Source organism: Hibiscus syriacus, unplaced genomic scaffold, assembly GCF_006381635.1.
Source record: "Hibiscus syriacus cultivar Baekdansim isolate YM2019G1 unplaced genomic scaffold, ASM638163v2 tig00000773_pilon, whole genome shotgun sequence".
Classification (NCBI taxonomy): domain Eukaryota; kingdom Viridiplantae; phylum Streptophyta; class Magnoliopsida; order Malvales; family Malvaceae; genus Hibiscus; species Hibiscus syriacus.
This window is the reverse complement of record NW_024061823.1, coordinates 1,456,708-1,479,295: the sequence shown is the minus strand read 5'-3', so window position 1 is coordinate 1,479,295 and position 22,588 is coordinate 1,456,708. Positions and strand designations below refer to the sequence as shown.

General features: G+C 38.2%; 1 protein-coding gene across 1 annotated transcript; it reads right to left on the bottom strand.

Moving 5' to 3' along the window:
• Positions 1-16,019: 16,019 nt before the first annotated feature.
• LOC120218250 (CBL-interacting serine/threonine-protein kinase 23-like) lies at positions 16,020-21,385 on the bottom strand. The gene is made up of 14 exons (XM_039215231.1): positions 20,766-21,385; positions 19,933-19,995; positions 19,711-19,782; positions 19,463-19,570; positions 19,290-19,370; positions 18,901-18,954; positions 18,685-18,810; positions 18,057-18,146; positions 17,776-17,895; positions 17,559-17,684; positions 17,040-17,156; positions 16,617-16,673; positions 16,340-16,484; positions 16,020-16,228 (listed from the first exon to the last, which is right to left on the bottom strand). Exons 1-14 carry the CDS (start codon positions 20,943-20,945, stop codon positions 16,197-16,199), a joined length of 1,371 nt encoding a protein of 456 aa, XP_039071162.1. The 5' UTR covers positions 20,946-21,385; the 3' UTR covers positions 16,020-16,196.
• Positions 21,386-22,588: the final 1,203 nt, after the last annotated feature.

Below are 22,588 nucleotides of genomic sequence, written 5' to 3'. Positions count from 1 at the left end.
TCCCAAAGACCTTGGGATACATCGATGCCACTGTAGTGGAGCTATTCGAACAACTCTCGAGAAGGGTCAATCCAGCACCAGCCATCTTGGCGGAGACCTTTCGATCTCTCAATCATTGCCGAAGAACTGGCGGAGGAAGATTCACCGGGTGCATTCAGCTCCTTCAAGTCTGGATTCACAGCCACTTCTGGAAGACTGACGGGGTTGCCTACCGCCGTTTCAGCACCACCTATTCACCTCTAGGTGAATTTATTACCTTAAAATGGCATGAAGGCGCCTCGAAAGAAAATGGATGAAGGTCTTTACGCATCTTCAAGACCGAGATATTGTTTGGAGAGCCCCTTGGTTATTCCTCAGTGATGTTCTTTTTCGATGTGGTGACTCCGACACTGTGACCTTACTTGGACTTTGGGGAGCAGTCGGGTATGCTCCGCTATTAGCACTTAGACAATATGGAGCACGTCAGTTTGTCCCAGCAACATGCGGGTTAGCTAGGTCAGAGTTTGAGTATCACGGCGACAGCTATAAGAAAATGATCAAAGAAGTAGCCGATTCGTGGAGGAAAGTATTCCGGATGGATGTTGTAGCTGCCAGAAGTATGCTCACTCCGGATTATGTGCAGTGGCGAAGATTGAGAAAGAATGACAATATCCCTGTGCCAGACTGTGATGACACCCGGACCATGGAGGAACATCTCAGGCATGTCCCTTCTGAACTAGAGATAGCTAAGACCGAGTTTGAAGCCGTGAATAATGAGCTGAAGCAAAGGATAAAGGAACTTGAAGCTGAACGTTATCAGTGGAAGCTTGATGCTGACTCTCAGAAAGATCGGGCAGAAAAACTGGAAAAAGAACAAAAAAGAGTCCGTTTTGAGCTCGAAGACTTGAGAAAGGGGTATCAAGATAAGGTCAAGGATAACTCCAAGTTGAAGGTAACCTCTGAATACTGGAAAGACGAAGCTCATAGCCTAAAAAGAAAGTTCGAGGGGCCTGATGAGAGAGCTTGGAAAGAACAAACAAAGACTGCCCAAAGACGCTTGGCAGATAGTCAATATCAGAACCAACGCTTGAGAGTTCGAGTAGCTGACTTAGAGAAACAGCATGAGAAAGATGGCAAGACGATAGCTGAGTTAGAAGCTATTATAGATGGGTTCAACAGGCAAGCAAACGAGCTTCAGATGGTGCCCTTCGACGGAGGACTACAATGGCGTTTCCGTTGGGAACAAGCACAACGAAGGGTGAGGGCCCGAGACGCAACCATCCGAGATTTCCTGGATCAAGTGCAAAAGCAGCCCGTCATCTTCACGGCCTAGCAAGGGAAGCTGGTGTGGTTCGACAAGGCATTCAACCAGTGACAGATGAAGGCAGAAGACTTGTCAACCTACTGGAAGCTGTTCGGGGTCTAGAGGATTTAGTCCGAATGTACCTTTAATCTGTCTTTATGTCTCTAAAAAGATAAAACATTTTTGTCTGGATAAGGATTATTTATAATAATGAACACTTTTCTGGATCAATGCCTCCAATTGCATACATCATACATTACACTTCTTGCATTTTATATTTCATGTTTGTTTATTTTATATTTTCCATGTTTTTACATTCATATTAACTAACAGAACATGTCTCAGACACCGAGCTTACCACCGCAAGCATCAGATACACATCACCCGCACAATACTCGAGCAAAAAAGAGACAAATGGAAGCCAGAATGGAGAAGATCGAAGAACATGGCAAGACTTCAAAAGGAGCTAGAAGATAAGATGGCTCAGAACAGTGAAAGTACTCTTGAGTCCATCAAGAAAAATCAGGAGTCTTGGTCGACCAAATCGTAGCCAAGTTGTCAGGTCACAGCAAGCTAGTGCATCAGGGGGCATCTCTTCCGAGGGGGGTGGCCATACCACCAACCCGCAAGTGGTTCTCTCACCCGGAATATTACCCGGGACGCATCTGCTACTAAAGGGAAAGCAGCACTACCCGGGGACTCATTCGCTACCAAAGCGAAAGTTGCACCTGCTGTGAAGATACAAACTTCTACAATCATCCCTGATGATCATCCGGATGATTATAATGTCCCAGACTTTGACGAGGAAGATAAAGCCAAAAAAGATGGAAGAAAAGATAAAAATATTAGAAGATCAAATAAGATGGTCCAGGGAGACCATGATTATTATGGAGTGGACGCAATGGAGCTAAGCCTAGTTCCAGACTTGGTACTTCCACCAAAGTTTAAAATTCCTGAGTTTGAGAAGTTCGACGGGAACAGCTGCCCTTCAGCCCATATCACTATGTTCTGTCGAAAGATGACAGGATATGGAGGGAATGATCAACTCCTGATCCATTGTTTTCAGGAGAGCCATATGTGGAGCATATAGCATATCAACGATATGAGACCGGTCATGTTACAAGCCTGGAGAAGAAACACAATGAGAGTTTCCGACAGTACGCACAGAGATGGAGGGATTTATCTGTGCAAGTTCATCCACCTTTGGATGAAAGGAAACTAGAAAGCTGTTTGTACAGACCCTGAAGGCACCTTACTTCGGCATTTGGTAGCAATCACGGCGGGGAGTTTTTCAGATTTAGTCATGGCGGCGAAATGATCGAGCTCAAATTCCACAGCAGCTGTACCATCCGGTACTTCTAGACAGAACCAGAGAGAACCGAGAAGAGAAAGGGAAAGGGAGCAGTTTGACCCCATTCCATGACGTAATAAGAATTATACCAACAGCTCTTCGACACTCATGCAATGTTCGCCTTCCTATGAATCCAATAAATCCCCCTTACCCGAAATGGTATGACGAGAGCTCATTGCGAATACCATGGCGGTGTGCGGGGCATTCGATTGAAAGTGTCTCGCATTCAAGAGACTTGTGCAAAGAATGAGAACAAGAATTGGATCACTTTCAACTCCGGAGCACCAAACGTCGCTCAGAATCCCTTGCCCAATCAAAATCTCCTTGGCTGGGTATGGAGCCAAATGGTAAAGGCAGGATTCCTTGCACCATATTCAGATACGATAGAAAATGAAGATGGTAACCATTGTTGTTACCACAATAAAGAAGGGCATAAAGTGCAAGATTGCCCAGAATTTAGATTGTTAGTCCAGCTCACGATGGATCGAAAGGAGTTGGAATTTTACGAAGACATTCAAGATTCTTGGGAAGCAGATGTTTGTGCCACCGGAGAATCATCAGATAGAAAATTTGGTAGGGGTAGTCCTTTGATAATTACACTAAGGCAGGCATGATAGTGACAACACAGCTAAGGTGGTATCTCCGCACCGCGGCCTTTTCAATATAAGGACAATCGGCAAGTGCCATGGAAGTACGAGTGTCAGGTGAGCACTTCCGGAGGAGGTAATAGTAAAGGGGCAAAGACCAACTGGAGCCATTCAAAGAAGATGTGCTAGTCGTCAATGAACCTATAAAGGAGGAAGAAGCTAAAGAGTTCCTCAAGATTGAAGCACAGCGAGTACAACATTGTAGAACAGCTCCACAACTTACCTACACGTACTTCAATGCTAGCTATTTTTAAGCTCGGAAGCACACCGAGAAGCGTTGTTGAATGTCCTTAATCAAACGTTCGTGCCACAAGACATACCAGTCAGCCAAGATGGATCGACTGGTGAACAATATTCAAGCTGATAATCTCATCTCGTTTTCAGATGATGAGATTCCATCCGGAGGAAGAGGCCGAACAAAGGCGTTACATATACTACCTACTGTAAGGGGCACGCTTTACCAAGGTCTTAATCGATAATGGTTCAGCCCGAACGTGATGCCTTCGATTACATTGAAGAGGCTACCAATAGATACCTCATATGAGGGCTTGTCAGAATGTGGTCGAGCATTTGATGGGACCAAAGAGAGGTAATCGAAAGATTGAGGTACCATGACCATCGGACCAGTCACTATGATGTTGAGTTCTTGTGATGGATATCATGCGTCCTATAGCTGTCTCTTGGAAGGCGTGGATTCATCAAGCAGGTGCAGTACCCTCCACGTTGCACCAGAAAGTTAAATTTGTCATTGATGGGGCCTTAGTAATTGTCAACGCTGAGGAAGATATAGCAAGCGTGACCACAGAGGCTCCATACATCGAGTAGGCGAGGGAAGCGGTAGAATGTTCGTTCCGTTCCCTGGATTTGTGAATGCCACATTCGTGGCAGAAGGAAAAAAGAATCCCAAGACCTCGACTCTCCAAATGCACAAGGATGGAGATCAAGCAAACCCTAGGCCGAGGCGCAGAACCGGGAGAGGTTTTGGGAAATATTTGCAAGGAATGATCACCATGTCCGTCCTATCCCAAAATTAGACCAATTGGGCTCGGCTTTCAGCCCGGTTATCATGAAAAGAAAGGAAATTCAAAAGAACCGGAGAGAGGATAGCCAGATTGACTGGAAACGAACTCCAATGGAAGCCTATGACATTCCCGCCGCTCTTCAGAACATTCAAGTCAGGTGGTTATGTGTTTGAGACCACCATGTCCGAGTTACAAACGGCTTGGAAGATTGAATGTTAATGCCGTGACCACAGAAGATGTTGATAGATCCGGGATATGCCTTCTGCCACATGGGTTCGTGCCTAGCAGTTGGTCGGTGGAAGAACTACCTGTGGTTTACAAGAATCTTTCAGAGTAATATTCGAACTATCCCTATTTGCCTAACCCGGGGCAATAGATGATCTTTTGAAGGGTGAATAAATTTTGTTTAAGTTAAAAAGGATGCATTTTTCTTTTCTATGGCAAACAAATTTTTCTTTTATTATTATCTATCTCCCTCATTCCAGTACTTCATTTCCAGTTACTCTCGAAGTTAGTTCTTGACCATTCCGTGTGGGATATTATCCTCTCACACATACACATCTTCCTCCTTTCAGGTTCCCAGATAACGATAATGTGGGCACTAATGACCCTGATCCGGAGGTGGATTTGAATCAACCATTGTCTTGGGGAATTTGAGAATGCGATAATGAAGAAGAGTACAACTTGCCTACGAATTGTTGAGAATGATAGAAAAAGAAGAAAAGCAATACTGCCACATGAGGAGGCGATCGAAATCTTAAATTTGGGCACTGAGGAAGATCGAAAAGAGGTTAAAATCGGCACAACTCTTTCGACTGAAGCAAGAAAAAACCTGATAGCCTTACTTCAGGAGTACGAAAATGTGTTTGCTTGGTCGTATCAAGACATGCCGGGACTAGACACAGATATGGTAGTTCACAAACTGCCAATCAAACCAGAATTCAAACCAGTGCAGCAAAAACTGAGAAGAATGCGACCAGAAATGCTCCTTAAGATCAAGGAGGAAGTCAAGAAGCAATTTGATGCCGGTTTTCTCCAAGTAGCCAAATACCCTGAATGGGTGGCCAACATAGTGCCTGTGCGAAGAAGGACGAGAAGTACGCATGTGTCGATTACCGGGACCTTAATAAGGCCAGTCCCAAGGACAACTTTCCTCTGCCACACATAGACACTCTGGTGGACAACACGGCCGGGAACGCCTACTTTTCATTCATGGATGGATTTTCGGGGTACAATCAGATCAAGATGCATCCCGAAGACATGGAGAAGACCACTTTCGTCACAATGTGGGGAACTTTCTGTTACAAAGTGATGCCTTTCGGATTAAAGAATGCTGGGGCAACATATCAGAGAGCTATGGTGACCCTGTTCCACGACATGATGCACAAAGAAATCGAGGTTTATGTCGACGACATGATTGTCAAGGCACAGACTGAGAATGAACATGCCGAGAATTTGAGAAAGCTCTTCCAGAGATTGAGAAAATTTCAGTTACGGCTGAATCCTAGCAAGTGCACCTTCGGGTGACATCCGGGAAGCTATTAGGCTTTGTAGTCAGTAGAAAAGGCATCGAGGTTGACCTGATAAAGTCAAGGCTATCCAGAGTCTACCTCCACCACAAACACAAAAGGGGTCCGAGGTTTTTTAGGAAGATTGAATTACATAGCTCGGTTTATATCTCAGTTAACCGACAAGTGTGATCCAATCTTTCGCCTTCTTCGAAAAAATAGCCCTGGGGCATGGGATGAAAACTGTCAGATTGCATTCGAGAAGGTAAAAGAGTACTTATCTCGCACTCCTGTCCTGATGTCCCCTATCCCAGGAAAACCTTATTCTTGTATCTCTCCATATTCGAGAACTCCATGGGGTGTGTTCTGGGTCAACACGATGAGTCTGGGAAGAAGGAAAAAGCCATCTACTACTTAAGCAAGAAGTTCACCGATTGCGAGGTCCGATATCCTCCTATTGAGAAGGTTTGTTGTGCCCTGGTCTGGGCTACAAAAAGACTTCGACAATACATGTTGTATCACACCACTTGGCTGATTTCCAAGTTAGACCCACTAAAATACATGATGGGAGTACCTGCTCTATCCGGAAGGTTAGCCCGATGGCAGATGCTTTTGTCTGAATTTGACATCGAATACGTGAGCCAAAAAAGCGGTAAAAGGCAGCGCCATATCCGATTTTTTGGCAAGCAGAACTGATGAGAGCTATGAGCCGCTGGATTTTGATTTCCCAGACGAGGACTTAATGGCCATATCTTTAGAGGAAGCAAGCATTTCGGCGGACAGTTCCTGGAGAATGCACTTCGATGGGGCATCAAATGCACTAGGACATGGCATCGGGGCAATTCTAGTCTCCCCAGAAGGAGTCACTACCCATTTACCAGCAGACTGAACTTTGATTGTACCAATAACATGGCAGAATATGAAGCCTGTGTCTTGGGAATTCGGGCTGCACTAGGGCAAAATATAAAGACTTTACGGGTGTATGGAGACAGCCTTAGTAGTCTATCAGCTCCGAGGAGAGTGGGAAACCAAGGATATAAAGCTGTTAGAGTACCGAAAACTAGTGTTGGATCTGCTCGAAGAGTTCGACGAAGTCACCTTCCACTACGTGCCTAGAGAAGAAAATCAAATGGCTGACGCTTTAGCTACTTGGCAGCCACATTCAAGGCTGGCGGGGAGAGTCTGAAATGATGCCAATTAACATGCAGTCATACGAGTACCCAGCTCATTGTTACCAAATTGAAGAAGTGAAAGACACTAAGCCTTGGTACTACGACATTCTGCAGTATATCAAGCATCAGAGTTATCCAGAAAAAACCACTGAAATCGAGAAGAGAACCCTTAGAAGGTTGGCAGCTGGATATGTCCTTGACAGAGAGGTTTTATACAAGAAAAGCCATAACCAAGTTCTGTTAAGGTGCGTCGATGCCGAAGAGGCAAAAATGATAGTGGAAGAAGTACATGATGGGGTTTGTGGAGCACATGCAAATGGGCATATGATGTCAAGACAAATAATGAGATGCGGATATTTTGGTCCACACTGGAAAGTGATTGCATCAACTATGCTAGGAGGTGTCATAAATGTCAGATTATGGAGACAAGATAAATGTTCACCCATCCACTTCATGTAATGACGTCACCATGGCCTTTTCCGTGTGGGGCATGGACGTTATCGGGCAAATCCATCCGAAGGCTTCGAATGGTCACCGTTTCATTCTCGTAGCAATTGATTATTTCACGAAATGGGTAGAGGCCGCGTCATACGCCAGTGTCACTCAATCCACTATTTGCAAGTTTCTGAAGAAAGAAATTATATGTCGGTATGGTCTACCTGAAAGGATTATCACCGATAACGCAACAAACTTGAACAACAAGATGATGAGTGCTGCTTGCGAACAGTTCAACATAAAACATCACAATTCCACTGCTTACAGACCAAAGATGAACGGAGCAGTAGAGGCAGCAAACAAAAATATTAAGAAGATAGTGGAGAAAACAACTGAAACCTACAAAGACTGGCATGAGAAGTTGCCTTTTGCTTTGTTCGCCTATCGAACCTCGGTACGTACATCGACTGGGGCAACTCCATTTTCACTAGCCTATGGAATGGAAGCAGTGCTACCCATTGAAGTCGAGATTCCGTCTCTCAGGGTCTTGTCAGAAGTCAAACTAGATGATGCAGTGTGGGCACAATCCAGATATGATCAGCTTAATCTGATAGATGAAAAAAGACTGAAAGCCATTCATCATGGTCAAATCTATCAGAAACGAATGATCCGAGCACACGACAAAAAGGTGCGCCCGAGAATATTCCGTGAGGGGGATCTAGTGCTAAAAAGAATTTGGCCAGTCCAGAAAGATTTCCGAGGAAAATGGACGCCAAATTGGGAAGGACCTTATGTCGTGAAGAAGGCTTTCTCCGGAGGAGCCCTTATCCTGGCTGAAATGGACGGACCTGAGCTGCCACCATCCCATTAACTCGGACGCAGTCAAGAAATACTTCGCTTAGGATGAAAACCCGAGAGGGCGTCCTAAGTTGAAAAAAAAAATGAAAAAAGAAAGAAAAAAAAAGAAAAAAGAAAAAAGAAAAAAGAAAGAAAAAACGTTTGGGGTGAAAACCCGAAAGGGCGCCCTAAATTGAAAAAAAAGAAAAAAGGAAAAAGAAGAGAAAATAAGGTGGGTTCAAGATGAAAACCCGCAAAGGGCGTCTTGCAACTAAGGATGGGTCCAAGTTGAAAACCCGGAAAAGGCGATTTGGTTATCAACGGTGGAAACATCCCGGCACATGAATCTTCCACGAACTCAACAAATCGGAGAAATGTTGCACCCTCCCAAACGTTGTCGCATTTTCAAAGATCCTTTGGCAAAGGGCTGCATTCAAAGTCACCAAACGGCTTTTCAACTCAGAAGTGCCCACGTTATCGAGGTCTAAGACATTCATTTACACATCATTGTGTATTCGTTTTCTAGAATGTTTGCCATGTATTATTTGTTCTTCTCCTCCCTTATGAATAAAGACCATCTTTCCTCCAATACCTTTTGAGCATCTTGAATTAGATTTAAACCTAATGGTTTATTTATTTTTATGAAAGATAATCACATATTGTTGTACAAAGATTCATTGAAAAGTACAGGTACTCAGAAGCCGATCAAGGCTCATGCACATGCTTGAGATGGTTGAGGGGCATCTTCAAAAAAAAAAATCATCAAACATTTGAAGAATTTAAGATCAGAGATCGGAACTTCAAGCTCAAGAGTCAACAACGACAGGCCACCGGAGATCGAGATTACTCTCCAGAGCTCAGAATAACATATGTTGCATATGCATTTTAGGCATACCTAAGAGCATGACATCCATAACATCACATATGCATATCTTTGCAGGTTTTACCCAGAGCAATTTCAACTTCAAACGAAGGATATTGGACTCCAGACAACGCAAGTTCAACTTCACGACGAAGGGACCGCTGGTTGTCAACAAACATTTCTCAATTTCAGAGCCAATTTCAACTTCACAACGAAGGATATTGGACTCCAGACAACGCAAGTTCAACTTCACGACGAAGGGACCGCTGGTTGTCAACAAACATTTCTCAATTTCAGAGCCAATTTCAACTTCACAACGAAGGATATTGGACTCCATACAACGCAAGTTCAACTTCACGACGAAGGGACCGCTGGTTGTCAACAAACATTTCTCAATTTCAGAGCCAATTTCAACTTCACAACGAAGGATATTGGACTCCAGACAACACAAGTTCAACTTCAAGACGAAGGGACCGCTGGTTGTCAACAAACATTTCTCAAATTCAGAGCTAATTTCAACTTCACAACGAAGGATATTGGACTCCAAACAACGCAAGTTCAACTTCACGACGAAGGGACCGCTGGTTGTCAACAAACATTTCTCAAATTCAGAGCCAATTTCAACTTCACAACGAAGGATATTGGACTCCAGCAACGAAGGATATTGGACTCCAGGCAACGCAAGTTCAACTTCATGACGAAGGGACCGTGGTTGTCAATAAACAATTACCCAATTTCAGCTTCACAACGAAGTATCTTTGGCTAGAGACGATCCATGAGCTACCTCCAGAACTTGAGTTCGATTTCAACTTCACGAGTTCGATTTCAATTCACGACGAAGGATTCAGGCTCAGAATCTTCCAGTTTTAACTCAACCTCACGACGAGGGAGTCATCTCGTGTTTTAAAAACCAGTCTCAACATCGAATTTCAACTCTACGACAGAGGATATTCGATGTGGACGAAATTTATGTCTTTTAATCTTTGCTCTATTTTCGTTACACGACAATGAGCAAAGAGGGGCAGCTGAATACACTAAATTTCGTCCTTATATATATATTTATATATATTAATTATATATTTATTACATTTTTTCTTTTCTTTTCAGGGCCCAACAGCACCAGGCCCAAACCCACGTCAAACCCGTGTAGACTTAGGGTTTCCAGAAACCCTAAGCGCCGCATGCCCTCCCTCGATCTCATCCAGCGCCGTTCTGCTCAAGGATACCATGACCAAATTCCTTGATCCACAGCCCCCACGAGTCTTCGCCATACACGCCTCTATCCCATGCTTCTCGGCAACAGATCAACATCGTGGATGTTTAGGACACCAAAATAGCAAATAACAAGTGTTTTAGTCCAAACAAACCTCTTAAAATTCGGAACTAGAGATAGCATTATTATGTGTATAAATACCCATGTAATCAACAATATCAGGGGGTGGATACGATTTTACAAAAAGATTACACGAAAATTACCCAAGAACGTTAGCAGAGATACGAAAGGCAAAAGCAAGCATTTTTTTTGTAAGATTCCTCGGAAATAAATAAGAGAAGGTATCGTTTTTACCTTGTTCATTTGTATTTCACTCTTGCATGTTGATTCCTCCTCGCGATTTAGCTCGAAAATACCAAATAAAAATTTTGGCCGATGAACGGGAAAAGTTTCTGAGATCTATCTTTGTAGATCTAGCAATCCCGAGGGCCCGATCAAAAAAACTATTCGGATTTTTGGAAAACCAGAGGAAAGGAGCTTCGAAAAAAAAAAAAAAAGGTTTTGCCGCCGATGAACGGCGCGGCCGTTCCCGTTCAGCGGCGGCGGCGAGGCGGCGCAAGGTGGCCATCGGCCGTTTTCTGGATTTCATGGTGGCCGTGTTCTTCAGTTGAAGAACACGGTTGAATGTGGAGAGGAAATGAGAGAGGGACGAGTATTCGGGCGAAAGAAGAAGAGAAAGTGAAATAAAAAAACATTTGATCCGTTTATATCAGATCCGCGTTTTGCAATAAATTAGGGTAAACTACCCTTTTGGTCCCTCGCAGCTTTTAAAGAGTTATTTTGACCCCGAATTTGCTTTTGAATGGTCTCTAATTCTGATTTTCTTTCACTTTAGCCACCTAACTTGTTTTTTTGATTCAATTAATACTTATACTAACCTTTTTTATTTATTCCATATCATGTAATTATATATATCTATATACGTATTTTCTATATATTTCATCCATAACTTAGTGTTAATACATATATATTATTTTAATTAACTTTTTTTTTATCTAGCTACTACTACATCTTATAATTTTATACGTATTTATGTATTTTTATTATTTACCAATCTTACTCATTTTATCTTATATTATATTTCTATTAATATATTTTTTTTGCATTTACATATGTATATACATATATATATATATATATTCATTTTACCTATTATTGATATTTTTCCTTTTAATACTTTAATATATATATATTCTGTTTCATTCATTAATTATTTATTCCATTTTATTTTATTTATTTCCCCTTTTACTTTTTACTATTATTATTATTATTTATTTATGCTATCATATTATATTTTTTATTATTATATACGTATATGATTACTCATTTTTACTTTATTTCTATATATCTTTATGTATTTTTATATTCTACATATATATATATTTTATTATTTTCATCATTATTATTTCATTACTATTTTACTATTATAATTGCTATTTATTATATGTATATACGCATATTTTTTTTTCATTTTCATTGCTTTATATTTTTTTTATTATGTGTATTTTTTTATCCATTTATATTTTATATATTTTCTTTTTTTCTTTATTTGTATTTCGTTTTTTTCCTTTGCATATTTATTTTATATTTAGTCATATTTCATTCTTTTTTTATACATTGTTTTTTTTTATTGTTTCGTCTGTTCGCCCTATTTTTCTATTTTATTACTTCCATTACCTAACCTTTTCCTTGGCTTTTTGAGAGAACTTCAAACAATCAGTGGTAAGCAATTTGGATCAATATTTTACCTTTTTAATTTAACTTTCAATTTTCTTAATTAAAGACAACTGGAAATTACACAGTACCGAAAGGGCAGTTCAAGGGTGCTAGCCCTTCCTTGACTGTAACCGACTCCCGAATCCGACACATCTCTGGTAAGACGCAGATCAGGTAAGAAATAGGGTATCCGATCAACCCATTTATTTTTAAATAAATGATCGGTGGCGACTCCAATCCCCATTTTCCTAAGTCGAAGCCCAATTCCGGGGCCCAACCGAAAGACGGTTCCGACACTATGTATATAAATGTGGGAGTGGGTCACGCAATTTATTGGTAGAGATGTACTTGTGTGACGACATTATATTAATCACACCTACCAAAATGTTTTTTTTAAATAAAGACTAAAATAATTAAAAAAAAATTGACATAGAAAATAATTAAAATTTTAAATATAAATAGTTAAGCTTATTGAATTATATCGAATTGAGATAAAATTGATAGACTATATAATTTTAGAAGTAAGAGTGTAAATGAATCAAGCTTGAATGAGTAAGGTTGTGTCCGTGTCTGTTTTTTTATTTTTAAAGGTATTCAAGTTCAGTTTGTGTAAGCTTATTTATTTTTAAAGGTATTCATGTTTGTTTAGCGTTCGTGTATATGTTCGTAAACATGTTCATTTGCAAGCTAAAAATTGTAAAATTATGCAATTAGTGGTCAAACTCCTTAAGCTTCATAGTTTAAACTCCAAATTTCACCATATGTTTAATTTAGTCTCTACATTCACCAATATTTAAAATATAAAAAATAAAAAGTAAATGAGCTTGTTCATGAACATAAATGAATGAGTCGATAAATAATCTTATTCGCTAATATAAACAAATCAAACACGCTTCTATTCGCGTTCGTTCGAATATTAACATCGGTAACATTGTCGTCGGAGTTGACCCTTGTGCGAGAATATTACACGAGGTCCTTTAAAGGCGATATAATGCCTAAGAGCATGAAATGTTTAAGGGTTTGAAGCCCTCAATAGTTCCAATTCAAGACGATCATGACTCTCGGCGAGACTGGCTTCCACGCTTCTATTCGCGTTCGTTCGAATATTAACATCGGTAACATTGTCGTCGGAGTTGACCCTTGTGCGAGAATATTACACGAGGTCCTTTAAAGGCGATATAATGCCTAAGAGCATGAAATGTTTAAGGGTTTGAAGCCCTCAATAGTTCCAATTCAAGACGATCATGACTCTCGGCGAGACTGGCTTCCATCCTTGATTTATCCTAGAGATTTGAGTTTGCCTCCGTTGTCAATCACTACTATTAGGTAAAGATGGTCCAATATGCCAAGCGTGTGAAAAAAATTAGCCCATTAGACTATCTCTAAAATTAATTGGGATCTATGACAAATGTTACAGTGCATGGTATCATGCCCACATGACAAGTTTGCCCAAATAATATTTTTTTATTTAAACTTGTCATGTCGAGACGACGAATTTCAATAAAATATAATTTTGTATTAGTTTTCGTCGCGTTAGAGTGATAAGTTCTAATAAAAAATATATTTTATTAAAACTCATCACGTCTAGGTGACGAATTCCAAGTCATTGTAACAAATACCGTAGTTCCCAAAATAAAAAATATGGTGTCGTATTGAATTAAATAATTAGCCCGCATACGATATTGGGCCAAAATTGCCCTACTATCACCCTCAACTAGTGCCACAACATCCAAACCATCAACGTTTATTTATCTTTTCCTTAAGTGTGTCCAATCCTTCCCCCTAGTTCATGAGTAACAATAAACTTTTCCATGCTGGAGCAAATGGGCAACATAAGAAGAATATGATTCTATTGAAAATGGTGGGGGTTAATGGGTGGAGGGTTTCAACAATATTTTGGATATTGCAACGAATTACTTCCCCAATCTCTATCAATCATCTAAGGGTGAATCTTCAGGCTTGATAGTCGATGCTCTCGAGACTTTGTAGGGAGTTCTTGGTAGAGCAAGTCAAAGCCATAATTTATGGTCTTTAATTTGGTAATGATATAATTTATTTGTGTCTTAGCCTTCTAAAAGGGCAAACTATAAAGGATAGGGTTAATAAAAGTCATTGTATTGATTCCTAAAGTAGAAAATACTAAGTTATTGAAAAACTTCAGTTCGATTAGCTTGTACTTGATTATTTAAAACCTTGTGTTAAACTCTATTGTTAATTAACTTAAGCACGTCATGCTTGTTTTCACTAATGAAAACAAATGTGCCTTTATTCTCAAGAGGTTAGTCTCCGATATTGCACACCAATTGTTCCACTATTTGAAATGGTTAAAAAATGGACCTAATGAAGGGACTTCTAAGTATGTATGGAAGAGGTATATGACCGTGTTGAATTGAGGTTTTTACATAATGTCATCTTGAAATTGAGATTTGCTAATACAGGAGTCGATCTTATTATGTATTGTGTTACATCAGTATATTATTGCTCGAGGATTAATGATAATGTTTTATATTGTTTCGGTCCGGAAAAGGGATCGACACAAGATGGCCCCTTGTTTCGTACGCATGGTCTTTTAGCATTAATCAATGCTGCGAAGAGAGCTCATCGGTTCTAGGGTGTTTGTGCAAGTCAAAATGGACCATGGGTGAACCACTTCTTTATGCGGATGATACTTTGGTATTCATGAAGAATTCAGAGGCTGAAGCCATGAGATTAAAGGAAATGTTGAGGGTGTATAAAGCTTACTCGGACAAAACAACATTTCGTGAAATATATGGTTTATTGTAGTATTAACATGAGCGAGGTACGCTGACAACATATTATGAATATTCAAGGGGCTCGAGAAAAGCTGATCTGCGTCTATACTTGGTTATGCACTGATTTTTAGTATAAGTTTTTTAATAGTTACACTCGTTACAAATTAGTATTCAATTCAATGCCAGATGCAAAGCATATTCAGAGTGTGTATGTGTCCATCCTAGAATCCGAATTTCTTTATGCGTCCATACGAAAAATTTCAATAATTAATGTGTATGCCCACCTTAAAAATATTTCTGGATCAGCCATTGGTAGTATTTATTCATAATCTTACTACTAACGTCGCTCGGTGAGTTCCAGCGTGATTGGATGATCAAAAGGGTTTTGGGTTGGACAAAAAACTATCTAATGGAGGTAGAGAGTTCATCAAATCTCCCCCGACCTGCCAAACTACATAATGTCTTGCCATTTACTCCTAAATGGATTTCTGATTAAATGATTTTGGAAATGGACTATCGGTGGTCCGATAAGTGGCCTTCGTTTTCCACTCTCTCCTAAATGGATTCCTTGCCTAATGATTTTGGAAATGAAGAACTATTGGTTGTCTGATAAGGTATTAACTTTGCACTATTGGGTAAACGAGTTTGGAGCTTAATTCGAGATACAGGCTCTCTTTGCTGATAGGCACATACATCTGGCTGCTATGTATTTCTCTAATGCCCGACATTTTTATTCAAAGCTTGGGACAAAGGCATCAGTATTTGCATTGACTATTATTTTCAAAGCCATGCAAACGTCGAATGAGGGTTTATTCTGGCGAATAGGTCTTGATAGTCATGTTCGTATGCATGTGTACCAGTGGGGTGGCATTAAACCAATGATTTTGCTAATACATACTTCGATGTACAAGATAAGCCCATTCTGTGAGGGCTTCATGGGGTTGCTCACAAGAGAGGATGAACAACATGTTTTAACCTATCCTATAGCTTCTATCCAAGAAGAAGTGATTGTTTACCGTAATCATTCTACTAAGGTCAAGTTGTTTATATGATCACTAAGGCAATCCACATTTGTTACGTGAACCTATATGTATATATGGATTTGATAGGTACCGTAAGCTCCACAACCAGCAACGCAAAATCATACATGTATATATGGTAATTGCTAAGACATCCGATTGATTCATATGTATAAAGCTTAATACATGCAGACAGTGCTTCTATTTAGATTACCAAGTCCATTAAAAAGACCTATATCGTATTCCTTCTGAGTACCTGGTTTCCGTCAGTTCGGACTATAGAAATTGACGGATAGTGCATTCAGATTGAGAACACCAGTCAATGGCTTAGAGAAGGCCCGGTAGCTGACCCTGCGCAATCAATTTAAGGATGAAGAAGAGTTCAGATTTAAATCATAAGAGGATAGGTGATTGAGAATTCAAAAGAGATACATGCTCTGTCAAATGGTACGATATACTAACCATCTTTTTCTATGTCTGTCGTCTTCCAAACAATTGTATTAACAGTGCAGCACTGATAATAGGACCATACCGTGTGAAATTCCAGGGTATCTCCTCCGGACTTACGAACTTCAACCATGCAAAGTGAAGGAGCCACCTGAAAAACCTGAAAAGGGAAAGATAGATAAGATCATAAACAACTGTTGAAGATTACCGATTAGAAATTTAATCATAAATGATAAAATATTTTTCACTTTTCCACTCAACCATGCAAAGCCTAAGACCGAAACAGGGGTACCTCTGTTGTAACAGCCAAATGGCCCTTGCGTCCAGTTTTTTCTCCCATAAGCTTCATCTGAGATGGGGTAAAAGAAGGGAATTCATCATAAATGAGAAATTGATCAACAATTGATTACTGATTTTATAGTCAAAGTTCTAAAGTGTCTATTTCATCCAACAAGACCCAAGGAAATGGAACACTTCTATTCTATTAGAAAGAACTCGATGCCAAGACAATCTTTACGAAATTAAGTTGGTGACAAGCACCAACAAAAACTGAATCTTGTTCAATCAGTGTTCATCAAATATAGCATCAGTGCTTCACAGAGCAGGCAATAAGAGTCACAAATAAATGATAACATAGATTAACTGTAAATTGAGCAATCAAGTTTCTTGAGAAGATAAAAGTAGTCCAAATGAAGAGGATATGAAGAGATTAAACCTTGTAGTTATTTTTCTTCACACCAAAACCCATGGGCATCACAGCTTCTTCTATTTTCGAGATTATCTCATTAGCAGGACATTTTGATGTAAATCTTGTTTCCTGTTTAACAAGTCCCTGTAGAGAGGAAATTGCAACCACTTTAACATACAAGGATATGCAGTTTGGGAGTTTAACACATATGATCCCAAGACTAGGACAGAAAGAAACATAGTCTATTAGATTTGACAGTCTTTTTGTATGATTGTATCAGTGAATATTCGACTATGCTGCATCAAGTACTAAAACTTCATTTTCAGCAAAAACGAACCAATAAATGATGGGACTATGGGAGATAACAGATGAATTATCAATGACATGTTCATAAAATTTATCTGATGTATCATGTATCTTTCATGGCTACAAACCAAAGGGCTTTCACTTCACTGGAGTAATCGAAATGTGAGATTCTCAAGGGTCCTATTTTCCATCTTTTGCTTAATATATCACATGCTAAGTAACAATAACTAGATTGCATACCATTTGCTTCTCAAATAGACTACCAAGGTTGAGTCCCTGAGATGTTGAGATAAGTTCAAATGCATTCATAGTAGCAGGTGCAACAGACCCTTCTTCACGTCGTTCAACTACAAGGTTTTGAGAATCCTGCAACAAAAATCATGTAAACTCTCTTACCCATCAATCATTGCATGAACACCACAAACATGTCCAATATGTTAAAAAACACAACCCTTACCCCTGATTCATTGAAAATGGCATCTACATCATCAAGACTAACATCAGCTTGCTCAAACATAGGTGGCATATATCCTTTCTTAAACCACTCATTCTCAATAATCTCAGAAATAGTTATCCTCTGGTTCAATCACAAGTAACAAGGAGTGAAAATCAAATCCAAAAACAAAATTAAAGAGAACGTCAAGGCCGACCTTTGGTGCAAATTGAATTAAGAAATAGCACCAGAAAAAAATGGAAAAAGGAGAAAGAATAGGCAAAGGGAAATAGAAAAGAACTTACGGTCAATGGATTAGGATCTAGAATTCTCTTGATTAATTTCTTTGCACTTGAGGAGAACCATGGAGGACAATTGAAGTCAGCCTTAAATATCTGCAGACACAAAATAAACTCCTTGAGAAATCATTTTAAACGCAGAAGACAAAATCATTAATCAAGTGGAAGATGGTTGATCAGCAATATACAGCATGTTGTTGAGCATAGATACAAAGTACAAACACAGCAGACATCTGTTTTCCTGAACTTATTTGTAAGCACATGAACTTTTATTATTGATGTTTCCAAGGTACTGTCCTACCTGGCTGAGTTAAAAATACCTCCATGGAGAAATGATAGTTTGCCAAGCCAACTACCAAAGATAACTAACATTTTCAATATTTCAATTTATATATATTTGAAAAATCATTTTATTCTTTAAAAGTAATAATATTGATGGACACTGGTTAACAAAAGGAATATAGGGTCCAGATAAATATTTACCAGGAGAAATTGATCATTTCCAGAATATCACATCATTTGATTCTTCAATTAATATGTCAATGGTGATTTTATAAGACATAATAGTTTAGCAAGAATGTTCACTTTGAAGTAAAAGAAAAATAACTTTGAAAGAAATTGAGAAAACAACCACCTTCTTGTATAAACCCATTAAATTGGGGTCCTCAAAAGGCAAGTAGCCGGCCATTAAGACAAAGAGTATCACACCACATGACCAAAGATCAGACTTAGCTCCATTATAGCCTTTATCGTTGATCACCTAAAGAGAGATGGAACAAAACAATAAAGAAAAGGTAATGGAGTATTAAGAAACGGAATTTTGTTCGCAAAAAGAATAATGCAAATATACCTCTGGAGCAACATAATTTGGTGTTCCGCAGGTTGTGTGAAGTAACCCATCATCCCTATATGAAAAGGATAAGATAGTTTTGAATTGTCTTGTCAGTGCATTACAAAAAGTTGCATGCTAAACAGCCATCCACCGATGTGGTAGGCAATGGAAAATCAACTATAATGAACTTTTGGGGTCTGTCATCTTCTTTTGCTGACCACAAATTTCTAGCGCTCAAACAAGACAAAAATCACACATGCAAAGGGGTAAAGTGTAGTATGGTAAAGTGTGGTATAATACAATAAAGAGCAAGCAGCCATAAAAGTGCTTCACAGGGAATATAAAATCTTGGGAGAATATTATCATTGAGGAGAGAGAGATTATAAGACATAAAGCAGCACACTCACTCCAACTTGCTGAGGTAAAGCACTCAAACCAAAGTCTGAAACTTTAAGAACTCCATTAGCATCCAGCAGCAAATTCTCTGGCTGTAAAATACAAAACACAGCTCTGCTGCATAAATTTACACATTTAACTGTTTTAGACAATGGGGCAATGAACTTAAAAAAATATCCCACACCTTCAGGTCTCGATGGTAAACACCTCTGCTATGGCAATAATCTACAGCATTAATAAGCTGTTGAAAGTATTTTCTAGCTTCATCTTCCTTAAACCTCCCTCTGCTAGCCTGGCACAAGAAGATAAGCAGGACACAATGCCAGATTACTATATGGCACTCAATTGCTGATGAACAATTGCGAGTTTATTCCTAGTTGCACTTTTACTTTTCCCAAAGTAAAACATAAAACTATACGTTTGTGTTCTTACAATTTTGCCAAAAAGTTCACCACCAGTTACAAATTCCAGGACAATGTATATCTTTGTCTTGCTAGCCATCACCTGTACCAATAACGTTGCTAGAAGTTACAAAGCCGAGTCCACTTCTTACAAACAGTAGAGATTCAAAAGTGAGCAAATACAATATACAAGGAAGAAATGCATGAGAGAAATTAAACAACAAGATACCCAAAGAAAAGCTTTGTAACAAACCTCGTACATTCGGATGACATTTGGGTGTCTAATGAGTTTCATTGTTGAGATTTCACGTTTAATCTGCAAACAACAAAGAAAAAGGAACGATGCAGCACATGCAAGGAAAAACAGAAATGAGATTCAGATGGGGGGGGGGGGGGGAAGAAAGATTGACATCCAAGTGTCGCACTGAATAAGGAGAAAAATCGATGAGTGTGTAATAATTCAAAAATAATTTTTTTACATGAATAATTTCAAAACCTGGAGATTGAAACATTGTTGAAAATATCACCCATCTTTCATTGACTTATAAGTCGAACTGTACCTTCTTTTACAAGCTAATCCCCAGAAATATCTAAAAGTTGCAGATTTTGAAACACAGGATCATCTTTTTTATTCTAAAATAAGTTATACAGGACCAAAGTTAGATTTGACTCATTTTTCGACATACCCATTTGTCTACTAAATCATGAACACATCACTAAATCATCTCATTCTCACGATTCCTAATTGAATCATTAGAAAAAGGACGAAAAGAGGTCCGTTAGCAAACAAAATAAATAAAAACAATCAACTGTCACAAATCGACATCACAAATCATGTTTAGGATCCTGATCAAGACAAAGCTAAAGCAATTAATCTGAACCAGGAACAGGAAAATAATCCAAGTAACTGATTATCAGTAACTAGTAAAAGAAACCAACCAAACAGTTAAACATTACAAAAGAGAATTCAAATCAACATAAAATTAAGATTCCGTATAAAGAAAAAAAATCCACAAATCAAATCGAGTCAATTAGCGCAGTAACATTCCGTACAAGAGTTTTTATTTTCCTTTTTTGAAAAAGTACCTGGCCGATCATCTTATGCTTCATGACTTTCTCTTTATCAACAATTTTGATTGCTACATTCTCACCTGTCTCGAGATTCCTCGCAAATTTCACCTTCGCGAATGATCCTTCTCCCAGCGTCCTCCCTAGTTCGTACTTCCCCACACGTGTCTTGCTCGATGCACTCGTGCGATTCGCCATCTCTTTCTCCGATATTCCTTTCTTTTTTTTCTCTCTTAAATTTCTTTTTCGAAAAAGAAAAACACCTTTCTTCTCTGTTTCTCCTAAAGCTTGCAATTAATCAAACACCTCTTCTTCTTGCATGGCTGCCATACCCGAGACTTCGCAACCCTCATTTTCTCTCTCTCTAATAACACGAATTCAAGAACTCAAACTCCTATTTGTAAAGATCAAAACCGGAAAATCTTTACAACTCAATTATGGAGGGAGTAATGTTGGGGAGAAAGAGAGCAGAATCAGTGGGCGAGGAATCAAACATGGGATTAATCATCAGCTGAGAATCGTCTCAAGAGATTTGAAATAAATCCTTTTCGATCTGTGCGTTACCAAATTTTTACTTCGAATCGTTCTACCTAAACAATCTCTTCTTTCCCATGACGAATTCCATCTGCAGGAAAATTTAAAGGAGATTAGCGTAGAAAAATCAACTCAGGGAAGTACAAGGACTGGTTGAAAATTAATTAAAAAAAAGTAAATAATGGAGGAGATTGATATTATTATTTAAATAAGAATTTGTTTGATGTATGATTTGATTTTTAAATATAGTTGCAGAGATATTTAATATAAAAACCTTTATTATTAAAATATTATTAATATATTTATTATTATTAATAATAATATATTTAATTTTATTTTATGTTTAGCAGTATTTTAAATTTTCCTTAAAAGCAGTACCTTAAAATTTCCTAGAAAGACGACTGTGGAGTTGGCAACTCTATAGATAAAAATAATAATTGTTTAATATAAAAATAAATGTCTAAAAAATACCTTAAAAAATATTTTAGTGTCTAAATATTTTTTTATTAAAAATATGTATATAAAGTTTTCTCTGTTATATTTTTATGTTTCTATTGTTAAAAAATTATTAAATGACACATGTCAAGCTATATTTTAAAAAAAATAAAAAAATAATTTAAAAATAATTTTTAAATTTAGACGCGACACGTGTTATTTAACCATTAATTTAACGATATGCACCTAAAAGTGTAATGAAAAAAACTTTAGCCACCTATTTTTAATAAAAAATTCTTTAGATACCAAAAATTAATTTTGAATATAATAGGTGTTTTAAAAAATTTAGGCTTAATACAAAAATAATTGACTACGCTATACTTAAAATTAATTGTTGGTGTCTAAAGAATTTTTTATTAAAAATAAGGGTGAAACTAGAAATTTATTATAGTATTGTTAAAATATTTTTGTTCTTCATAAATACAATTCTTTTTAATTGAGGAGTGCGAGATAAAATTTTCTTTATTTATTTTTTAAATATATATATATCTATTTATTATTAATTAATATTAAAAAAATAATTGACGACCCCGTAAAATTTTACCTCTAATGTGTCTATTGTTTTCTCTATTAAGTTTTTTAATTAAATACTTCAGGCCCTATTAAACCTAAATAATAAAATTAATTTGAACAGCGTTTAATTGACGCTGACCTTGGCATATATAATATTAGAACTTAGAAGTATACTGCTTAGCTTTCAGCCTTCCACGATTTAATCTTCAGAATATTCCTCTATGTTTGGAGGGCTGAGATTTAATCTTTGGAATATTCCTCTATGTTTGGTGTTGACCGTTTTATTTACCCACCATAAA